The 19,828-nt window shown below is 49.6% G+C and overlaps 2 protein-coding genes across 4 annotated transcripts in view; both read right to left on the reverse strand.

Annotated features, from left to right (window-relative positions):
• nicn1 (nicolin 1) overlaps positions 1–19,828 on the reverse strand; it is a 581,340-nt gene that overhangs the window by 118,027 nt on the left and 443,485 nt on the right. The gene's annotated exons all lie outside the window — the stretch shown is intronic.
• grm7 (glutamate metabotropic receptor 7) overlaps positions 1–19,828 on the reverse strand; it is a 171,815-nt gene that overhangs the window by 17,168 nt on the left and 134,819 nt on the right. For both annotated transcript variants that reach the window (XM_063473294.1, XM_063473293.1), the window contains exon 8: positions 6,745–7,680. In XM_063473294.1, the coding sequence (XP_063329364.1) occupies positions 6,745–7,680 (936 nt within the window). The remainder of the gene's footprint in view (positions 1–6,744; positions 7,681–19,828) is intronic.

Genomic DNA, 19,828 nt, shown 5'->3' on the forward strand with positions numbered 1-19,828 from the left:
TGGCGGCGTAGTGACCTTGGCGTGTGTGTGAGAGGAGAAACGGCCTCGTCTGATTTATTCATGAGGTGCTGACATGTGGCAGCAGATCTGGTGACGCTGAAATGCTGTTCGGGACGTCGCGCATACCACCGCTCCATCAACAGCGGGTTTTTACACCTGTGTGGACGTTCGAGATGTTCTCGTGGACAGAGAGATCCTCGGATGTGAGCCCAGATCGTTCAGATCGTTCCTCACGGACATCGTTTGGCTCGATCTTGTGGTCGTCTCTTTGAGCTGATGTCGTTCATCTTTCTTCGAGGTCACGCTGAAGTTCCCGCCCTTTCGGCGCTCTCGGAGCAGACTTGGAGTCTCCGTGAGTACGAGCGCTGATCTGAGGCAGCGTTTCTGATCTCTCGTTGTCGCCTTTGTCTTTCTGATCACCTCACTGCTGAGTCTCTGCGTTCGCTGTTTTGTAATGTGTTTTTCTCTGTGAGGTCACGTAGCGTCTGCATGATGTGTTTCAAATGATTTCTGTCCTGTAGGCGGCGGGCCTGACCGTCCTTCAGGAGGGTTCTTCACTCTGATCTCATTTCCAGCTCGCCCATCTCTTCACTGAGACTCTGAGCTTCAAGTGTATCCTCTCATTGATAAATCCTGAATGAGCCATTCACATCAGAGAAAACACACAATGTACCTGCGTTACAGTCAGAGGCATCAAATCCCTCTTCAGGCTCCAGCAAACAGCTTTTATCACCATGAGAACGGGACGCTGCTGAGCACACGCAGCCTGATCCTGCTGCCTTCTCCACAGCATGAAACCTGCTCTGCAGAACAGGACGGCACGCTTTCAGCCTCCTCAAGACATAACAGGAAACACGAGATGGAAGCTCGTGGTGCACGGCGACCTTCAGCCTCCTGATGTCACGGCGGGGTGCGCCGGTGTGTTAGTTAGAGCAGGACCCACGAGCAGACACAGGTGAGGAGACGTGACTTTAACAAAAAGCGAGCCTTTATTATGGCTGATGACAGAAGGCAAAACAAAAGCTAAGCAAGCGCAGGCAAGACAACTAAACTGGAAAACAGACTATGACACTGAACACTATACGAGACTGTGAAACTGTGATAAAGCTTTGACACTTTGAAAACTAATTCTATGACTGTGAGAACTGTGACGACTATGACGAGACATAACTGGGAAGGTTACACAGACGACGCGACACAGACTGAATGAAACACAGAGACTAAATCCCCACAGGGATGATCAGGCAAACACATGAGGGAGAACAGCTGACACACACGAACCTAATGACAGGACAGGGGAAGTGAAACTAAATACAAGGAACACCGGACTCTTTCAAAGTAAAACAGGAAACATGGAGACATAGGCATGACGCAAACTTGACAACAAGAACCACACAGACGTGAAACATGACAGGTAGACACACGAACCAGGGAGGCTTAGTACAGGGGAGATGACCAAGGAACTAAACAGCAACCTAGAAATCAACTAGATGAGCTAAACTGAAACTAGCAAAGCAAGAACCTTCACCTAACAAGGAGACGAGGCAGCTGAGAGCAGATCTTTAAATATTATCCAGGTCAGTCAGCAGGATCATCTGCCACAGGAGGAAAACCTGTTTCTTTCAGCTTCGTCTCAGTCCTCGTAATGGCTGGAAAATCATCCCAGAATCAGGAACGCTGCCCTGAGACTGCTCCCAAACGAAGGATAAAGTGACAACACAGTCGCACATGAACACGCCACATCGCCCTCTGACAGCAGGGCGGCCATCTTTACTGCATCCACAGGCAGCTCTCCTGTTTTCCAGCTAACAGGGCGGGGTGTAATCAGAAGCCGACGAATGAGACTGCAGCAAAGGTGTGACATCACAGACACGTGTGATGTCACAGGCCGCTAGCTTACTGCAGCCTAACGGAAGCTCGGCTAGCTTTCCTGCTCTGTGATTGGCTGCTGTTATAGCGATAGCAGCCACAAAGATCCCGCCCACCTGGCACTGAAGCGTCTGAGTGAGTCCTGCCTCATGGTTTAAACCCAACAAATACAACCTGTGCTGTGTGTGTGTGTGTGTGTGTGTGTGTGTGTGTGTGTGTTTCGTGTGTCTGTGCTGTGTGTGTGTGTGTGTTTCGTGTGTGTGTGTCTGTGCTGTGTGTGTGTGTGTTTCGTGTGTGTGTGTCTGTGCTGTGTGTGTGTGTCTGTGTGTGTTTCGTGTGTCTGTGCTGTGTGTGTGTGTGTGTTTCGTGTGTGTGTGTCTGTGCTGTGTGTGTGTGTGTTTCGTGTGTGTGTGTCTGTGCTGTGTGTGTTTCGTGTGTGTGTGTCTGTGCTGTGTGTGTGTGTGTGTGTGTGTCTGTGCTGTGTGTGTGTGTGTGTGTGTGTCTGTGCTGTGTGTGTGTGTGTGTGTGTGTGTCTGTGTGTCTGTGTGTCTGTGTGTCTGTGTGTGTGTGTGTCTCTGTGTGTGTGTGTGTGTCTGTGTCTCTGTGTGTCTGTGTGTGTCTGTGTCTCTGTGTGTGTGTGTCTGTGTGTGTGTGTGTGTGTGTCTGTGTGTGTCTGTGTGTGTGTCTCTGTGTGTGTGTGTGTGTCTGTGTCTCTGTGTGTGTCTGTGTGTGTGTCTCTGTGTGTGTGTGTGTGTCTGTGTGTGTGTCTGTCTGTGTGTGTGTGTGTCTCTGTGTGTGTGTCTGTCTGTGTGTGTGTGTGTGTGTGTGTGTGTCTGTGCTGTGTGTGTGTGTGTGTGTGTCTGTGTGTGTGTGTGTGTCTGTGTGTGTGTCTGTCTGTGTGTCTGTGTGTCTGTGTGTGTGTGTGTCTGTGTGTGTGTGTCTGTGCTGTGTGTGTCTGTACGGGTTCGTACTATCCTGGTGGGGACCAAAATCTGACTTTTACTATCCTGGTGGGGACTTTCTGCACCGTGGGGACCAAAATCCAGGTCCCCTCGGGGTTGAAAGCAATTTTCACACTCAAAATGCGGTTTTACTGTCAGGGTTACAATTAGGTTATGGTTAGGTTTAGGGTAAGGGTTAGGGTTAGGCATTCATTTTTAATGGTTAGGGTTAGGGTAAGGGGCTAGGGAAAGCATTATGTCAATGGGATGTCCCCACGAGGATAGCAAACCAGACATGTGTGTGTGTGTGTGTGTGTCTGTGCTGTGTGTGTGTGTGTGTGTGTCTGTGTCTGTGCTGTGTGTGTGTGTGTGTGTGTCTGTGTCTGTGTGTGTGTCTGTGCTGTGTGTGTGTGTGTGTGTGTGTGTTTCTGTGTGTGTGTGTGTCTGTGCTGTGTGTGTCTGTGTGTGTGTGTGTGTGTCTGTGCTGTGTGTGTGTGTGTCTGTGTCTGTGTGTGTGTCTGTGTTTCTGTGTGTTTGTGTCTGTGTGTGTTTGTGTGTGTGTCTGTGTGTGTGTGTGTGTGTGTCTGTGTGTGTGTCTGTCTGTGTGTGTGTGTCTGTGTGTGTGTTTCTGTGTGTGTGTCTGTCTGTGTGTGTGTGTGACTGTGTGTGTGTCTGTCTGTGTGTGTCTGTCTGTGTGTGTGTGTGTGTGTCTGTCTGTGTGTGTGTGTGTCTGTGTGTGTGTGTGTGTGTCTGTGTGTGTCTGTGTCTGTGTGTGTGTGTGTCTGTGTGTCTGTCTGTCTGTGTGTGTCTGTGTGTGTGTGTGTGTGTGTGTGTGTCTGTGTGTGTGTGTGTCTGTGTGTGTCTGTGTCTGTGTGTGTCTGTTGGAGGATAAGAACATGAAGAAGAAAACACAAAAACAAAAAAGGAACAAACGTCCTCCTACACTGTAACAGACACTAATGAAACCACATTGCACACACACGCACACACACACACACACACTCCTTCATTACATCACTCCATGCTGTCCCCTTTCCTTCCTTCATCCTTTACTCGCTGCTGCCTGAATCTGTATTTGCATGTTGAAATTGGGTGCGCGTGTGTGTGTGTGTGTGTCTGTGTGTGTGTGTGTGTCTGTGTCTGTGTGTGTGTGTGTGTGTGTGTGAGAGAGAGTTTCTCCTGCTCATCTGTATTCTGCTCGGAGCAGGCAGGTAATAACAAGCAGCAAAGGCCAGTATGTTACTGCTGCACTCAGGTGATGTCAAACCTCTGTTCACACACACACACACACACACACACACACACACACACACACACACACACACACACACACACACACACACACACCTGTTTGTACTCATGTATCTGTGAGGACTCTGCTCCTGTGTTTAAACGTTTCTCTCTCTAACTCAAAATAATAAGACACACCTGACCTGTTTTGTTTTGTGATATATCAAAGGTGAGGTTGTTGTGTGTGTGTGTGTGTGTACCAAAAACAGATGTGTTGTCTTCATGATGCATTCTGCAGCATTGTTGCCTCTCACACAGATCACATGTAATTTTATGATTTTACTGCTTTCTTTAAACAAACATATATTTTTCGTGGCTCCGTGAGCAGATAAGAACTCTCCGTCTATTCTGAGGACAAACTACAGCCCCCACAATGCTGTGAGGCATGTAAACAGGAAGAACAATGTGTGTTTCCGTCTGTGTTTTTAGTATTTCTCTTATTGTTTTTAGTGAAATCGGTGAAAGCAGCAGAACTCTGTGAGAGCGGCTCCAGCCTGCAGGGAGTCATCGATGCTCAGATGAGCCGTCGCTGATCACGGCGAGGGCGAAGGAAACCGAGAAACAGGCAGACTCTCAGGCAGCTTCTGACCTCTGTGCTTCTATTTTGGTTTGAATGAACATCAGAATGAACATCTGCAGCGTCTCTGCAGTCAGACTAATGCTCTGTTTCATCAACAGCCACAAGGAAGCTTTGAATCAAATCACCTCAACGAGACGACGTCCCCTCTGAGGGACACACTTTCACTAATTATGACTTAATCAGATTTTTACTGCTGAACAAACCAGATAGAAAATGAAGTCAGGAGCACCAGCCCACTGTGGACGGGCTTCAGCGAGGCCCCCGGGAACTAAGGCTGAACTTTAACTAAAACTAGACCAGCCAAAGCGATGCTAGTTTTAGTGTAATGAAAAACAAAAGTTGAACTCTGCTTAGTTTAATGCATGTGCATTGACGTGCATGACGTGATGAAGTCAAATCGAGGCCGGCTGACAGGAGCGTTCACAGGTCAGGCCCCGCCCCCCCAGGCCTCTCCGGGTTCTGCTGCTTTATCTCACATCTCTTATCTGCTCTCTTACTTCAGGTCCTGCTCAGTGCAGACCAAACAGCTTCACCTTATCTCACGTAGGCGTCCAATTAATTAGCAAACCAAACAGCCCGACTCCTGTTTACAGCTTCTTGTTGCTTCTGCGGATGGAGGGAAAAATCAGCGAGCTCAGGTCTGCATTTTATTTTAAAGTCATATTACTGCACATTTCTAATCCTACGCCTGCCTTTGGATTCTTTACCTACAGGTGAGACGCCACAGGTACACTGACCTCTGACCGCAGACAAAGCAAGCATACAAATCACAACATGACCAAAAATGGCAAACTGAGACACAAAAGTGCCCGACAAAGAGGGACAAGAAAGCGAAATGACAAAGTCAGCCACATGTGAATTTAAACCACCAAAAAATACATACAGAGCTCACAAACACAAAGAGCCAGAAAGACTCAAGAACCTGAAGGAACCGGACAAACAACAAGACATACTGGGAAAGACAAAATACCAGATCTCAGGCTCCAAACAGCCACGCCCTCCTGCTTTACATCAAACAGCCTAAAACAACCGGACGTGTCCCAAAAGAAACAAAGAGGCAAAAACCTGCTGAGGAGACAAAAAAGGACCAAATGTCCAGAAAACAAAACCACAAAAAGCAAAAAGACAAATGTGCCACACAGTGAAGTATGTTGATGACCACTGTGATGACATCATCGTGGTGATGTCACCCTGTAGGGTGGAGGTAGAGAAGTTGTCCCGCTGGTGCTCAGAGAAGAACCAGAAGCTGAACATCCTTAAAACCAAAGAACTCATCATGGACCTCAGGAGACACAGACAGCTCCACTCCTCTCTCATTATAAATGGAGAACAGGTGGAATCTGTCTCCACCTTCAGGTTTCTCCGCTGATCTCACCTGGACCCACAACACCATCGCCGAGGTAAAGAAGGCCAGCAGCGGCTGCACTTCCTTCGTGTCCTGAGGAAGAGGAACCTGGACCAGGAGCTGCTGCTGGTCTTCTACCGCCCCTCAGTGGAGAGCGAGGTCTCCTCCTGCCTGGTGTCTGTACTCAGGGGCCACGACTGAGAACAGGAAGGCTGCACAGAGGGTCATTAACACCGCCCAAAAAAATCATTGGGTGCCCTCTGATGCCCCTGGAGGCCATCGCCAGATCGTCCTGTCTCAGGTAAACCAGGGCCATCACAGGTGTCTGTAAATCTTCTGAACTGAGGGTGTAAATGTCAGCCAGGTCCTGATGATGATTATACAGTATCCTAACTGTCTCCTTATTACACTGCAATTCTAAACCATCCTCGCCACGTATTAGACATACAGGCTGTAATTAAAATAATGTATACTTTTTGTATATTAAAACATTTGATTAACACTGCGTTTCATTAGCCAAAAAAACCAAAAATGCAGCTTGCACGTATCAAACACAAGACGTTCAGCCGGGAGACTTGGGGGTGATCCCCTGTGGAGATGTTATTGGTTAGGTGGTTGGTACCAAGCTGCTGATGTTGGCAGAGTTCACATGACGCAGAAACTTCATCACCAATATATTTTCACAAATTAAAACATCAAAAATTGTAAGTCAGTCTTACCTTTTCTGCCGACTGCGCCGTGCCAAAGAAGATGGGGATGAAGGCCAGCCACACGATGCAGGTGGTGTACATGGTGAAGCCGATGGGCTTGGCCTCGTTAAAATTCTCCGGGACCCCGCGGGTCTTTATGGCGTAAACAGTACACGTCACCATCAGTAAGATGCTGTAACCCAACGAACAGATAATCTGGAGATCCGTGATGTCGCATTTCAACACCCCTCGAGCCAGATCGGGGTTGAAGGTCTTCTGCTCGTCATAGTCTATGATGGTGTTGGGCGGGTCCACCCCGAACCAGATTAACACCCCTAACAGCTGGACCGAGATGAGGCTGGAGGTGATAGCGAGCTGCGAGGTGGGACTGATCAGCCTCGGCGGCGTCACAGACTTCTTGCCCTGCTCGAAGATTCGGTAGATGCGGTTGGTTTTGGTGAGGAGGGCGGCGTAGCTGATGCACATCCCCAGACCGAGGAAAATCCTTCTGAACGAGCACACGCCGACATCTGGCTTGGCGATCATGAGGAACGTGATGATGTAGCACAGAAATATCCCAGTCAGGAGGACGTAACTCAGCTCCCTGCCAGATGCCCGGACGATCGGCGTGTCGTTGTACCGTATGAACGTAGCCATGACGAAGATTGTCGCGATGATGCCCAGCATCGCCAGGAAAACCGGAATCACCGCCCAGGGCGAGTGCCACTCCAGCTTTATGATGGGGATGGGCTGGCAGAACGTGCGGTTGGCGCTGGGCCTCATGTTGTAGGAGCACAGCTTGCAGGTGAACTCGTCGGGCTGGAACTGGTATCCGTCGCAGGGCTCGCAGTGCCAGCAGCAGGGCATGCCTTTCACCACCTTCTTCCTCTCGCCAGTTTTACAGGGAAGGCTGCACACGGAGGTGGGAATGTCCTGCTCTCCTCGAGGCCACTGCATGTCCTCCTTCTGGAGAGAGAGCATGGAGACAGTGAATGGTTAGATCAGTGCCCCAACATATTCTCACTCCCAACTCATCAGAAACCGCTTCTCTTCATGTTGGAACACAGGGTCGGCCTCCTTAGAGTCATTTTCTCAGGTAGGTTAGGAGGCAGGTGGAGTACCAGATAAGTAGTTTAGACCAGCGGTCCCCAACCCCTGGGCCACGGACCGGTGTCAGTCCGTGAGTCATTTGGTAGCGGGCCGCGAGAGTTGAGGCTTGGGTGTGAAATCTATGGTGTTTCCCTGGGTCTGCTCCTGTGTGTTATGAATAAATCTTTCTTTTTTTTGGTACTGGTTTTATTTTGTTGTATTGTATTTGTTGTATTCGCGACACCTTAAAGGCCGGTCCGTGAAAATATTGTTGGACATAAACCGGTCCATGGCGCAAACAAGGTTGGGGACCGCCGGTTTAGACCAGTGCTTCCCAACCTTTTGGAGCCACGGCACATATTTCACATTAGACAAATCACACGGCACACCACAGAAGCAAAATGTCACAAAAATCATATTGATCATTTTCTCCCTCGCACCAGCCTCGGTTTGTCCCCAGGATACCTTCTGACCACTGCTCATGCTACGGCCTTCATCTGGGTTGCAGTTTTCTCCAGGACCAGGTCACACTGACTACATTTTCTTTTCAAATATTTATCTAGGGTCACGCTATTACGCACTGCGTCGTCTCACAGCATGACTATTTTGTAATTTCTTCTTCATCTTCTTCTGTTTTACTGGCAGTTGGCAACCCATTTAATTAGAGCAGGTAGTTGTACTGCCCTCTAGTGGAAGAGAATGTAAATGTTCTGCCTGTTACTCACCCCGATCGCTGAGAGCACTACAGTGTTCCCTCGTTCTAAAAATAACCCACGATAGGTGAAATCCACGAAGTAGCAGCTTTATTTTTTACAATCATTATAGATGTTTTGAAAACCCCTCACTACACACTTTATACACTTTTCTCACACAGGCATGAACATTTTCACACTTTTCTCTCTTGTTTAAACTCTCAAAGTTCAAACCTTCGTAGAAAAATAAGTCCAGTGTTATAGAATGAAACCAAAGATCAAACCCTGTTTTCAGGTCCAGAACATTTAAATAGAGCAGCTGCCAGAGAATTCAACACTAATGAATCAATGGAAGTGGAGGAAGCAAGAAGAATGAGCTGAGTAAAGTTTGACTTATCTGACTGTTTGGTTTCGCTTAATGTGCCTTATAATCCGGAAAATACGGTAACTTCGACCTTCCTTTAGTCCAACTCTTTGTGCGATGGTTAGCATCTTCCTACCGCAGGAGACTTTGACGGAGCAAAACGTTTCATCGACATTGTTGTTTGTTGGCGAGAAAACTTACAAACATACAGCACTTCAGAGTCACACTGCTAGGATTGAAGATTTAAGTAAATTTTACAAGCTGAACGCATTCTGTACTGGACAGGAGACACGGCACGAGATCGATTGACAATGGTCTACAGCCAATCAGGACGCAGAACACAATGCGCTGTAAAAAACAACAAAAAAAAGCACCACATCCAGAGAAAGACACCGACAACCCATCGCTCACAGGCTGTTCAGTAACAGTCAGTCTGTCTACATTTATATCTTGACCACTGCTCGTAGCGGCTCACTGGATCTCCTGGTTTCTACCGATGGCGCTATAGGTCTTTCAACCCATTCTCATCATCGATGTGTTTTTTTGTGTTGTTGCTTTGATGCGCTGACATTATTGTCTACCAAGACATAACCTGCCAGTGTTAGAGACCTGAAACCTGTCTTAGGGGTTGCAGCAGCAGGTTTATCAGCCTGGAGTCTGGACCATGCCCTGTTTGAACCTCTGTGCTCTGGTTTTGTCACATTACATTTAGGAAAGGATCTTGGTTGAAGGTAAAATCCCACAATATTTGGGGGTTAGTACTATCTTGTAAGTATAAAAACAGCTGCTCCAGTATTTGCTAACCCAACAAAGAGGCCGCCCGGGTCGTTATCTGTAAATCATTCTGAGACGACTCAAACTGAAACCAAACATGCTACCTTACCATCTTTTCTTCCTGCTGCGCCTAAAAAAGTTTAGTCTTGTAGAGCAATCCTCAAAGAACAGACTGTAAACATGCTGCCCTGTGGGTGAAGCTGAACCTCAGAGTGCATGGTACAACGTCGCCACGCTGTGAGCTAATGACGCTGTCAGACATCGACTCCGAGGTTTCAGGCTCGGATTTATAGCCGAGCGTGTGGCGCTGCTGTTGAATGAAGGATTTGCTTCGGCTTGCTGCTCCAGTAAAAGTCACATTGATTTGACAGCCTGACTGCTGCTAATGAGCAACGAACGCTGCATTAGTGCAACATCAATATGGATGAATTCCACCTGGACCGAGCGCCGCTGAGTGCACGTCTCCTCAGCGTGAGGGTTTGCTGTGTTTAGGGTCCGTGTGTTCATCATGTCAGATCACAAACAGCAGCTGGCAAAGCAACCACGGACAAAGGACTTTATTTCTAGACAAAGAGGTGAGCAGCAAAGGCACGACTGGTTTTATTGGAGCCTATGATCTCACACAGATACTGAGCCAGCAGCAGGTGCGTCACTGCTCAGGACGACTTTAAATGTGGATCAGATAAAGACACAAAATACGTCGCTGATCTTTGAAAAAACTAAAATGTGTTTTCCTGCTCTGACCTTTGAACTCACACAGTTACAGCACATCTGCGACTGCACAGGAAACAGTTATTAATGACGGCCACACCTCCTCATCACACACATGTTCTATAAGACATGCGTGTTGTTGGCGACCCGCCCCGTGCTGACTGTTCCTGTACAAAGTCAGTGTTGGTAATTCGTACTGGTTCACATGTAGCATGATGGGAATGTGCCAGACCAGCCGGCATTTCCACTTCCTGCCTGAACAAATCCATCGTATCCACTCAGATCGTTGGTCACTTTAATGGGAGAGCTAGCGTTAGTGGAGAAAGCCTGCTCAGGGTTGGATCTCGAAACCTGAGGGGAACGATGAGCTACAAACATTCATGGTGCTTTTATTTTGAAAGTCAAGCTCGCTTACAAGTCGCAGGTTTTCCTTTTTGGGAGAAAAACACGTGTAAGTGTGCAGCAAGAATGAGCCCGCACTGGTCTGTATTGAAAGTCACATTAAGTGGAATGGACTTTAACTACACACTTGTAAGGAAACCCCTGAGGAACGGTGACTAATCCCTTCTTGCAGCCAACGAGGAATTTATTCATTTATCGTGTTTTGTTGTACCGTGTTATTTTTAGTGCTGTGTCTTAGGCTGAGTTTTAGTTTGTTAATGCTGTGTAGTTTTCACAGTGGCTTTGGAGAAACGTCTTCAATAAACCAGTGATGGAAAAACTACTTGAGTCTGCCTGTGCTTCGAGGGAATTACACACATGTATGTGCTTTGCAGCTGTATGTGCTTATTATTATTAATAAATTATAAAGATCAGCTGCTGCGTGAGTCTGAATTTCAGCTGTGCCTGTTTGATGTGACTTAAATGAAACTTAATGCATGAAGGGATGAGTGTAATGCTGTTTTATTAACGAGTTTTCACTCTTTCAGGTTAAAAAGCTTCCTTTAGAAAGCGTGCGGTCCGATGTGTCAGCGCAGGATTCTGAGTATTGTTCCGTACGCTGTTGTGTGAAGCGATGAGCCTGTGGAAATGAGTTCCAGGCCCTCCCTGAAACGCTGCCCAGACCCTGGAAGGAGCTGAGCCCTGACGGATGCTGTGTGTTTGTTATTGTGTGCTGATGAATTTGGCAGATAGCTGCTCGCCGTCTGATCTAAAAGGACTTGGAGGGATTTCAAAAGCTGCTGTGACCCAGAGCTGATCAATTACAGAGCGCTAAGGACGTCCTCAGACAGATTATCTGCAGAGGCCGACCTCAATGAGCCTTTGGTTCCAGCGGCCGGCGGCACCGGGAAAGAAAGTCCAGAATCGATAGTGGATGTTATCGCTACCCACCGTGATCCAGGTTGCCCCGGCTCCCCGCCCGCCGCCAAACAGCCGAGTGGATAACCTGGAATAGCCGGGGATGGAAGGCCGCGTGGGGCTAACAGCCTGGCTCGTCTCTGTCCAAGCTGACAGTTCAGAGCCAGCCTCTAATCCCCCCCCCCTCGAAAACAGGCGGCGGTCCAGCTCCGAAGGAAAGGAAACGCATCTCTCCCACACAGCTCCTGTCTCCTAATTCATTTTCCCTATTATGAAATTCTGATTACATTCATCAGCGTTTGCTTCCACACATCCATCCATCACTCCCACGTCCCATCCAACCTTTTCACTGCACGCCAAGCATCATCAGAATTACATGACCGGCTGACACAAATCCCCGCTGCTCCTCCTCGCCATCAGCTCACAGGCAGGTGAATCCGCCGCCACGTTTAATGCATGGAAGGCGTTCAAATCCTACTCGTCACATAAGAAACGAGCTCCTCCGCACGCCGTGAGAGAGTGACTCACAGCCTCACTAATGCAAACACAAATCCGGACAGGAATTCAAATGGGATGCGAAACGCCACGAGCGGCGGCGGGTCAATCATTTAAATGAAAACGCCATCTGTCTTCTGGCCTTCGCAGCAGTCAGGAGGACTGCCCGCTGCCGAGGCGTGTTCAATAATTCACCCCGAGCTTTGAAGAGGTGTCACAGCTGGTGGAGAGAGAGCACCCCCCCCCCCCCCCCCCCCCCCCCCAACAGCCTCAGCAGCTGATTAAGTCTCCGGGTCCTGAACTCAGCCGGCACTCCGACAGCTTCGTCCAACACAGGAAATAAAATGAGCACAACGGTGTTCGCTGTAAAGGTTACAGCAGAAACAACGCTGTTCATTACGCTTCCTGCAGCTCTCTGCATCACGGCACTCAGGAGCGTTCCACGAACTCAGACTTGACCAACAACCCGAGCCACCCAGGTCCCAATTATCCTACACCGCATCCTCGACGCCATCTTTAGATACCGCCGACCCAAACCAGTGATGTGTCCTTTCACACACCTGGAAAAATAAAGGTGAGACCAAATGTGCACGTAAAATCCATCTGCTCTGGGGTCCAGCATCAGTCCAAGCAGGATAAAATCGATTATTTCTGACTCTCTGAGCACATGAGCCCAATCTGGGTCACAAATAAGCAGACCTGTGGGGGTGGGATTATTTTACATGCCATCTGACAAATACGACAGAGAGGAAGTGAAGCTTTAACACGTTTCAGGAAAGACAGGCGGCTGGTTCGGAGCCAGAATCTGACTCTGGGCCGTCGGCATCATCAGCCGGCGCACTAATGTTTCTGCAAAATGATGCAATTACCGCCCGCGTCCGTGCCGACCTCAACGCTGACCGTCTCTGAGCAGAAAGCTCGCCTCATCGTCTCTTCTCAGGAGGGGACGTCCCAGCAAATCAGTCAGACGGTGCGAAGACCCAAGAGCTCCATCTGAGACTCTACAGGCCTCAGTCAGCAGGTTAAAGGTCAAAGTTCATGACAGTACAACTAGAAACAGACTGAAGGAGTAAGGCTGTTATGAAAGAAGGACCTCGTCCGACACAAATGAGTCCTGACGTGGGTTTTTTGGCATTCTGCTGCACATTTATATACTCTCCTCCTCAACCTTTGCACTTTTTAGAGGAAACACCTACAAATGCACCTGTGTCCACGCCTGTCCATCACGCCGCTTTACTGAAACTTTACGTGAAGCTGAGCTCTGCAGGAGAACTTGTGCTCTGTGGGGTTCGGGGAGGGCTAGATGCTCGGCACATGGTTAAACGCTGACGAGGCTGATCCTGACCGGTAATGTGCTGCTGGCAGACGGCTTCATGAAGCTTTGCTTCGTCTGGTTTCTGTCGGAGGCCGGCCTGCAGGTTTCTGCTTTAAATGAAACTAAAGGTCAGATTTGCAAGGAGACAAAAGGCGAGCGAGTAAATGTTCACTGGGTGTAAAATGGAAAAAGAAGCAGAGGAGGCGAGAGCTCCGTGAACACTCCCTGCGCCTCCCTCGCTGTTATTCTTATCACTGTCGGGCAGACCTTTGCTCCCGCACCTGCTGTCACACTCCTCGTCGATAAGCCGGCGCTGTGATGCCGTTGTAGGCCGCAGGTCAGTGTGGGTCAGGTGACCGGTGCAGGAGAAGCGTCTCTTTCTACTCGCTGTTCCTCACAGCAGCGTCTGTTCGCCTGGAAGAGTCAATAACACATCAACACTCTCTGAGGGGGGGGGAGCTTCCAGTCTCACTGTACCAGGGACGCAGTGATGGGCTCTCCGCGCCGTTGCCATGGATACCTTTTTTCTGGCCTCGAGTCTTCATTGCCCCCCCGCCCCCTCGCCTCCTGACTGCGTGTTGGACGCTGTCGGTCGGTCGCCCAGCAGCGACCGCTTCACAAACATGTCTCGCTTTCCTCCATCTGCCCGCACGCAGAGGGCTCGTCTGCCCCGCCTCCCTGTTCTCACACGTCTCCCTCTTCCTGCCTTCTTTTCATCTTCGTTCCTGGTGAGGCACACAAGCACCGCGGGAGACGAGGGGTTCGCGTCCTCCCTAATATTAGTAACGAGCAGTCATGAAACACCTCCCGAGGCTAATTTCCTCCGCCTCGATATTCAGCATCAAACCGACTCCGGAGCGTGAGGAAGCTCACTGAACTCCGGCTTCGCGTCTCCTTCATGTTCTGCTGCAGTCTCTTTAAATGGATATACAGGATGAAGCGAGCAGAATCCATCTGTGGTATCAGAGCAGAGCAGAGGGACGCAGCGAGCCTTCTCCACGCCACAGAGCACAGGAACTCCCATAACCATGGAAACAGCTTCACAGATAGAAAACTTTACAAACGCTGGGCTAAAGTGACACTGAGAGAAACAAGATTCACACAGAACCAAAGTCCATCGAACTTCACTGTTTGATGTCTCCAGAGTATTTAAAAGTAGAAAAAATAGAAAAAAGTAGAAAAAAGTAGCTTCCAGTTTGGATTCAGGAGACAGACACTATCTCTACTTTTAAGATTAGGCTTCAAACTTTCCTTTTTGCTAAAGCATATAGTTAGGGCTGGACCAGGTGACCCTGAATCCTCCCTTAGTTATGCTGCAATAGGCTGCCGGGGGATTCCCATGATGCATTGGGTGTTTCTTCTTCACTTCCCTTCACAGATTCCTGGAGGTGTATTTGCTTCCTGTGGTTTCCTGTCTGTAATTATAATCCCATCAGGAAGATTTCATGCCCCTCCCCCTCCTTTCTTTGCTCCTCCCTTCAGCTGACAGAGGACAGCCATCACGCAGAGCATGTGACTCTCCACGTCACCCACTGTAGTACAGTCATCCTGTCCCTCCTGACCAACGGCCTCCATTAATTATAAAAGTTGTCAAAACTGCAGCATCTCTCGGGTGAGTCAACGTCGGCAGCAGGCAGTCTCTCACAAACGCCGTCTGCTTTCCTTCCATTATTGTGAGCCACAGTCATTAACTCAGTCACTGTGGATCATGATTAAACTGATTAATTGAATGAAGAAGGAAATAAGTCCCCCGGGTCCCGGTGAGGCTGAGTGCAGCTGAACGTTTGCAGTTAGCGGATGAGCGGCGTGCTCGAGTGACAGAAACCAACTGAAAGGACCAAAAAACAGGAAACTCATCAGAGACGAGATCACAGGGACGCCGGCGCCATTCATCCTCCATGTGACAAACACACAGCAGCCACACGCCACGTGCTGCGAGCGCGCTCAGTTTGCTGACTGAAATCAGTCCCCCCTCCGTTAATTATTCACCCGGAAAACTGAAAAATGATCCAGAGGGCTGATTATGATTCAGCGTATCATGTTAAACTGCTCAGAGAAGTCACATCCGCCGCAAACACTCCGAGCTGAGGTTCATCTGTAATCACACAAAGGTCCAGCAGGGGCAGCAGCGAGTCAGTCCCCACAGTCAACACGTTTACAGGCTGACACACAGACTGCTGGTTTCTATAGCACTTCCTGAACCTGCCAACATGTTTGTCTGTGAGTGTCTGTAGGGTTTTTACACACAAAGAGGGCGGAGTCACCAGCTTCAGCGCGCTGCTGTCTGTCACTCTGACAACGCCTGAAACGCTCTGATGAGTCAGCAGTGTGTCTGCGTGAAGCAGCCTATCACGGAGCTGCTGGCAGGTGATCGACGATGATGATGATGAAGGTGGAGTGGCAGCTGACAAACAGCTGACAAACAGGAATTCAGGATTTTCCAGTGAAACATGGTCTCTGATTCCATCTGGTACTAATTAACAAAGAAATACTGAAACGAAAATAAAATCCGAGTGTCTCCGACACGAGCCGACTCCCATCAGTCAGCAGCAGCTCGGAGAAACGTTGACGATGAAGCTGCTCGCCGGCGAATCTGCAGCACTGTCTGCAGCTGCAGAGCGAGTTTAAAAGTTTTCTTTAAAGAAGCAATAACAGGCGTGTGTGAACAGCACGAGGATTAAACCTGATTTAAAGCCGCGAGGAGAGCACCTTCAGCTCACTTAAGCCTTTATCAGAATCCCACGGGCACCGTGCGAGGTGCACTTCACAGCAGCGCTCTGCGCTCCAACATCACTGCGGTGTAAAACGTTGCCGTGTGCGATGACCCGCTGCGACTCAGGATTATTCTAAAGCACAGAATAAAAGCTCTGTGTACATCAGCTGGGAGCGGGCGGCGTTTTCCCTCCACAGGTGAGAGATTGAGGTCCTTTGTTCTTTGATGCAGGTGCTGAACAAACACACGTCTGACCCTGCTTCAAAGAAAAGCTGCAGATGGAAAAAAAACAAAACAGGGAATTTGAATAATTATCTTCCTTTTAGCTGCGTTTGAGACACAAACTGAAGAGCCGCTGTGTCCTTTATCTTTGAAATGGTTTAGAAACAGACATCGTGTCACACGTGTGCTGCTTTTATTACTGCAAAATATTCACAAGACGATTTCTGTCCAAAGGAGCCGAAGAGGAAAACTCTGAGAGTCCGTAAACGTCCTCAGCGCTCAGCGCATCACTCCATCGCTCACCCCGACCTGACTCTCAGACTCTCACAGGGACACCAAACCTGTGTGCTCCAAACAGCCTTGATCAACACCAGTTTAACCACAGTGTCCAGTTTAAAAGAGAGACAAGGTCCATGATCACAGTCAAACACACGTGACCTAGAACAGGAGGGCGACACCGTGAAAGCTGAAACCAATCAAACGGCCCCTTTATTTCCAGTCAGAGTGTGTGAGCCCCGCCCTCATAAAGGTGGAGGTAAGAGTGAGCTTCACCTGACTGCACAGATCTGCACAGAGGCAGGTTACAGGTGGCTGCTCTTCATCGTCTCACGCTGTGTTTCCACCTCGCAGCGTCCACGCTGACGCTCTGCAGCTGAGGCTCGCTCGCTCGTGGACGCTCCAGGCTCCGGTTGCCTAGGCGATACCATTGTGTTTACTGCTGGCTCATATGTCAATCACCTGTCTCCCTTTCAGGTGCGTGCTGGACTTCCTGCGGCGGGCGCTTCGGGAGTATGGGCCCTCTCAGTATGAGCAGCACCTCTGAGCCTGTCAGCTCGAGGCTGGGGCGTTCACAGGTGACGGCGTGCCGCTCTGCTCTGACGAAGGCAGAGCCAAGCATTTCAAAACCCAGACGTGGGTGGGGCCCAGCAAACAGCACTGAGGCTCAGCTTCTGACCTGGAAGCCTCCGGTGACTCTGCGGAAACCTCTGTCCGCTGGACTGGCAACGTGTGATTGGCTGGAGCAGGGAGTTGTGGGAGTGTCTGCTTGGACTGCTGGTTGACATGGTTGTGCAGGACAACAAAACCTGGCTGTGAGACCTCATATTTGAGACTTTTTAAAGGTGCCCTGATAAAAATCATAGCTCTGTAAACCTGCTGAGGCTGTCACCAGGATGCAGGTGACCCCTCCCTCCTGCTAACAGGTGTGCTCACCTGCGCTCTGTCAGCTGCAGCTGGAGTGGACAGTTTAATGCGGGTGTAGAAGCCTCCTGTTTCAGAGTCCCCACAGAGGGAAAGATTAGCTTTTTAAAATCATTAAAAGGAAGGACACCACAGGACACAGACAATATTTCTCCCCTTGTTCGTCTCCTCCCGCCTCCCCTCCTCCCTCCTGACATCTGCTGTTAATCCTCTCCAGGCCACAGACCCCGTTTCATCCCATTCCCAGCCTCAATTGAGATTAATTCAATTTATCACTTGTAATTTCTTCTAGCCGCCAGTAAACGGCTCGTGTATTAGCCCGGGCTCCTCAGAGGGCCAAATTGATTCTGCATGCTGAGCGATGCTTTGTGCATTCAGGATACCAACACATGTCGACCGAAGGGGAGGAGGAGGAGGGGAAGGAAGTCTTCCTCACAGCTGTGTGTGAGACACTGAAGCAGTTTGGTCACCTGCAGCCACATCTGAGGGTTTAAACAGGAAGTGGTGCTGCGTTTCACCGAGACCCTCCTCAGTGTGAGAAGAGCGAGGTCCAGGAGGAGCGAGGTCCAGGAGGAGAGAGGACCAGGAGGTCCAGGAGGAGCGAGGTCCAGGAGGAGAGAGGTCCAGGAGGAGAGAGGTCCAGGAGGAGAGAGGACCAGGAGGTCCAGGAGGAGCGAGGTCCAGGAGGAGAGAGGTCCAGGAGGTCCAGGAGGAGAGAGGTCCAGGAGGAGGGAGGTCCAGGAGGTCCAGGAGGAGCGAGGTCCAGGAGGAGAGAGGTCCAGGAGGTCCAGGAGGTCCAGGAGGAGAGAGGTCCAGGAGGAGGGAGGTCCAGGAGCTGCAGACAGTCCTCACAGTACAGCCAGGTTGGAGACGCCTCTCTGATCAGCTGCAGCTCAGCACTCTGATGTAATGGAGCAGTGGGAGGAGACACCGGCAGCGTGACCTCGGATCCTCCAGACAGCGCAGGTACGGCAGCGGGGTCAGGGGTCACCCAGGGGACCTCCACAGCACAGGGAGGGGCTTTTAATGTTGCTGAGCGCCCTGAAGGTTACCATGGTAACAGCACACCGATGACAGAAACACTGTGGGTCCTTCCAGAGACCGTCTGAAGTTTCAGTCTGGAGGAAACACCTGCTGTCATTTTATTTCTTTTTATTTGATCCATTTTAGATTTTGTGGTTTTTAAGCTCAGCTTTAAAAGCTGCAAACAAATCTGAGAATTTGAATAAGTGCACGTGTCCTCGTGTGACTCTGCACGCTCCATGAGCCTGTCACTGCTGGAGCACGTCAATTTCCCCATTGAAGGATATTCTATTCTATTCTATTCTATTCTATTCTATCGTACACACATGAACTTCACGTGAAAGCATGTATTTATGTTTCATGCTGATATTTGCTGCTCTAGCTTCGCCCTTCAGGGTCTGCGGATCAGAAAAGTCAAACAGATTTCTAAGAGGAGCAAAGGCGTCTCCGAGGAAACGTCTCCACATGAAGAAGGTGACCTGGAGCCGGCGGCGGAGGCAGGAGCGGCGGTGGCATCTCTGCTCATCGGCGGTGACTCTGAGCTCGGTCTTTCATGTCTCCGAGCAGAGAGCACAGGTCCTGGTGTCTGCTGAGCCTCATTAGGAGAATGATGTGACCCTGATCTGTGGGAGAGAAATCCCTCGCAGACTCTGAGCTCCTGATGATCGCGCTGACATTTAAATGTGTGTCGGAGCTTCTGCTGCTGTCCTGCTGGCTGCTGAAGTTTCCTCCACTCAAACATCCACCCGACCAGCTCCTCCCGTCACGGGTCACATTCAGCTTTTTGGTTATTCACTCATTTTTGGCCCTGTTCCATTTTTAACTTGATTTTGTTTGTAATGGTTGTGTTCACTTAGAGACGGTTTCACCTTCAAAGGTGCAGAACAGAAACGTGACCAACATGAGCGGAAACATGTGTGCGTTGTTAGGGGCGTGGCCTCTTTGTCCTTTGTATCTGTCGGGGTCTATGCTGGAAGTCTCCTCCTCTTGAAGGCGACTCTTGCAGCTTTTAGCCAACCCTGGTACAAATCTGACCGGCATCAGATCGGCGACCTGTCCAGGCGTGCCCCGCCTCTCACCCTATGGCAGCTGGCATAGGCTGAGGCTGACCTGTATAAGTGGAAAATAGATGATGGATGGAGCAAATCTAAAAAAATCCATGGCCAAAATGCTGACTGTGAGTAATTAAATGAGACGAGCGTATCAGTAACATGTCG

This window comes from Pelmatolapia mariae, linkage group LG5 (assembly GCF_036321145.2).
Source record: "Pelmatolapia mariae isolate MD_Pm_ZW linkage group LG5, Pm_UMD_F_2, whole genome shotgun sequence".
NCBI classification, from domain to species: domain Eukaryota; kingdom Metazoa; phylum Chordata; class Actinopteri; order Cichliformes; family Cichlidae; genus Pelmatolapia; species Pelmatolapia mariae.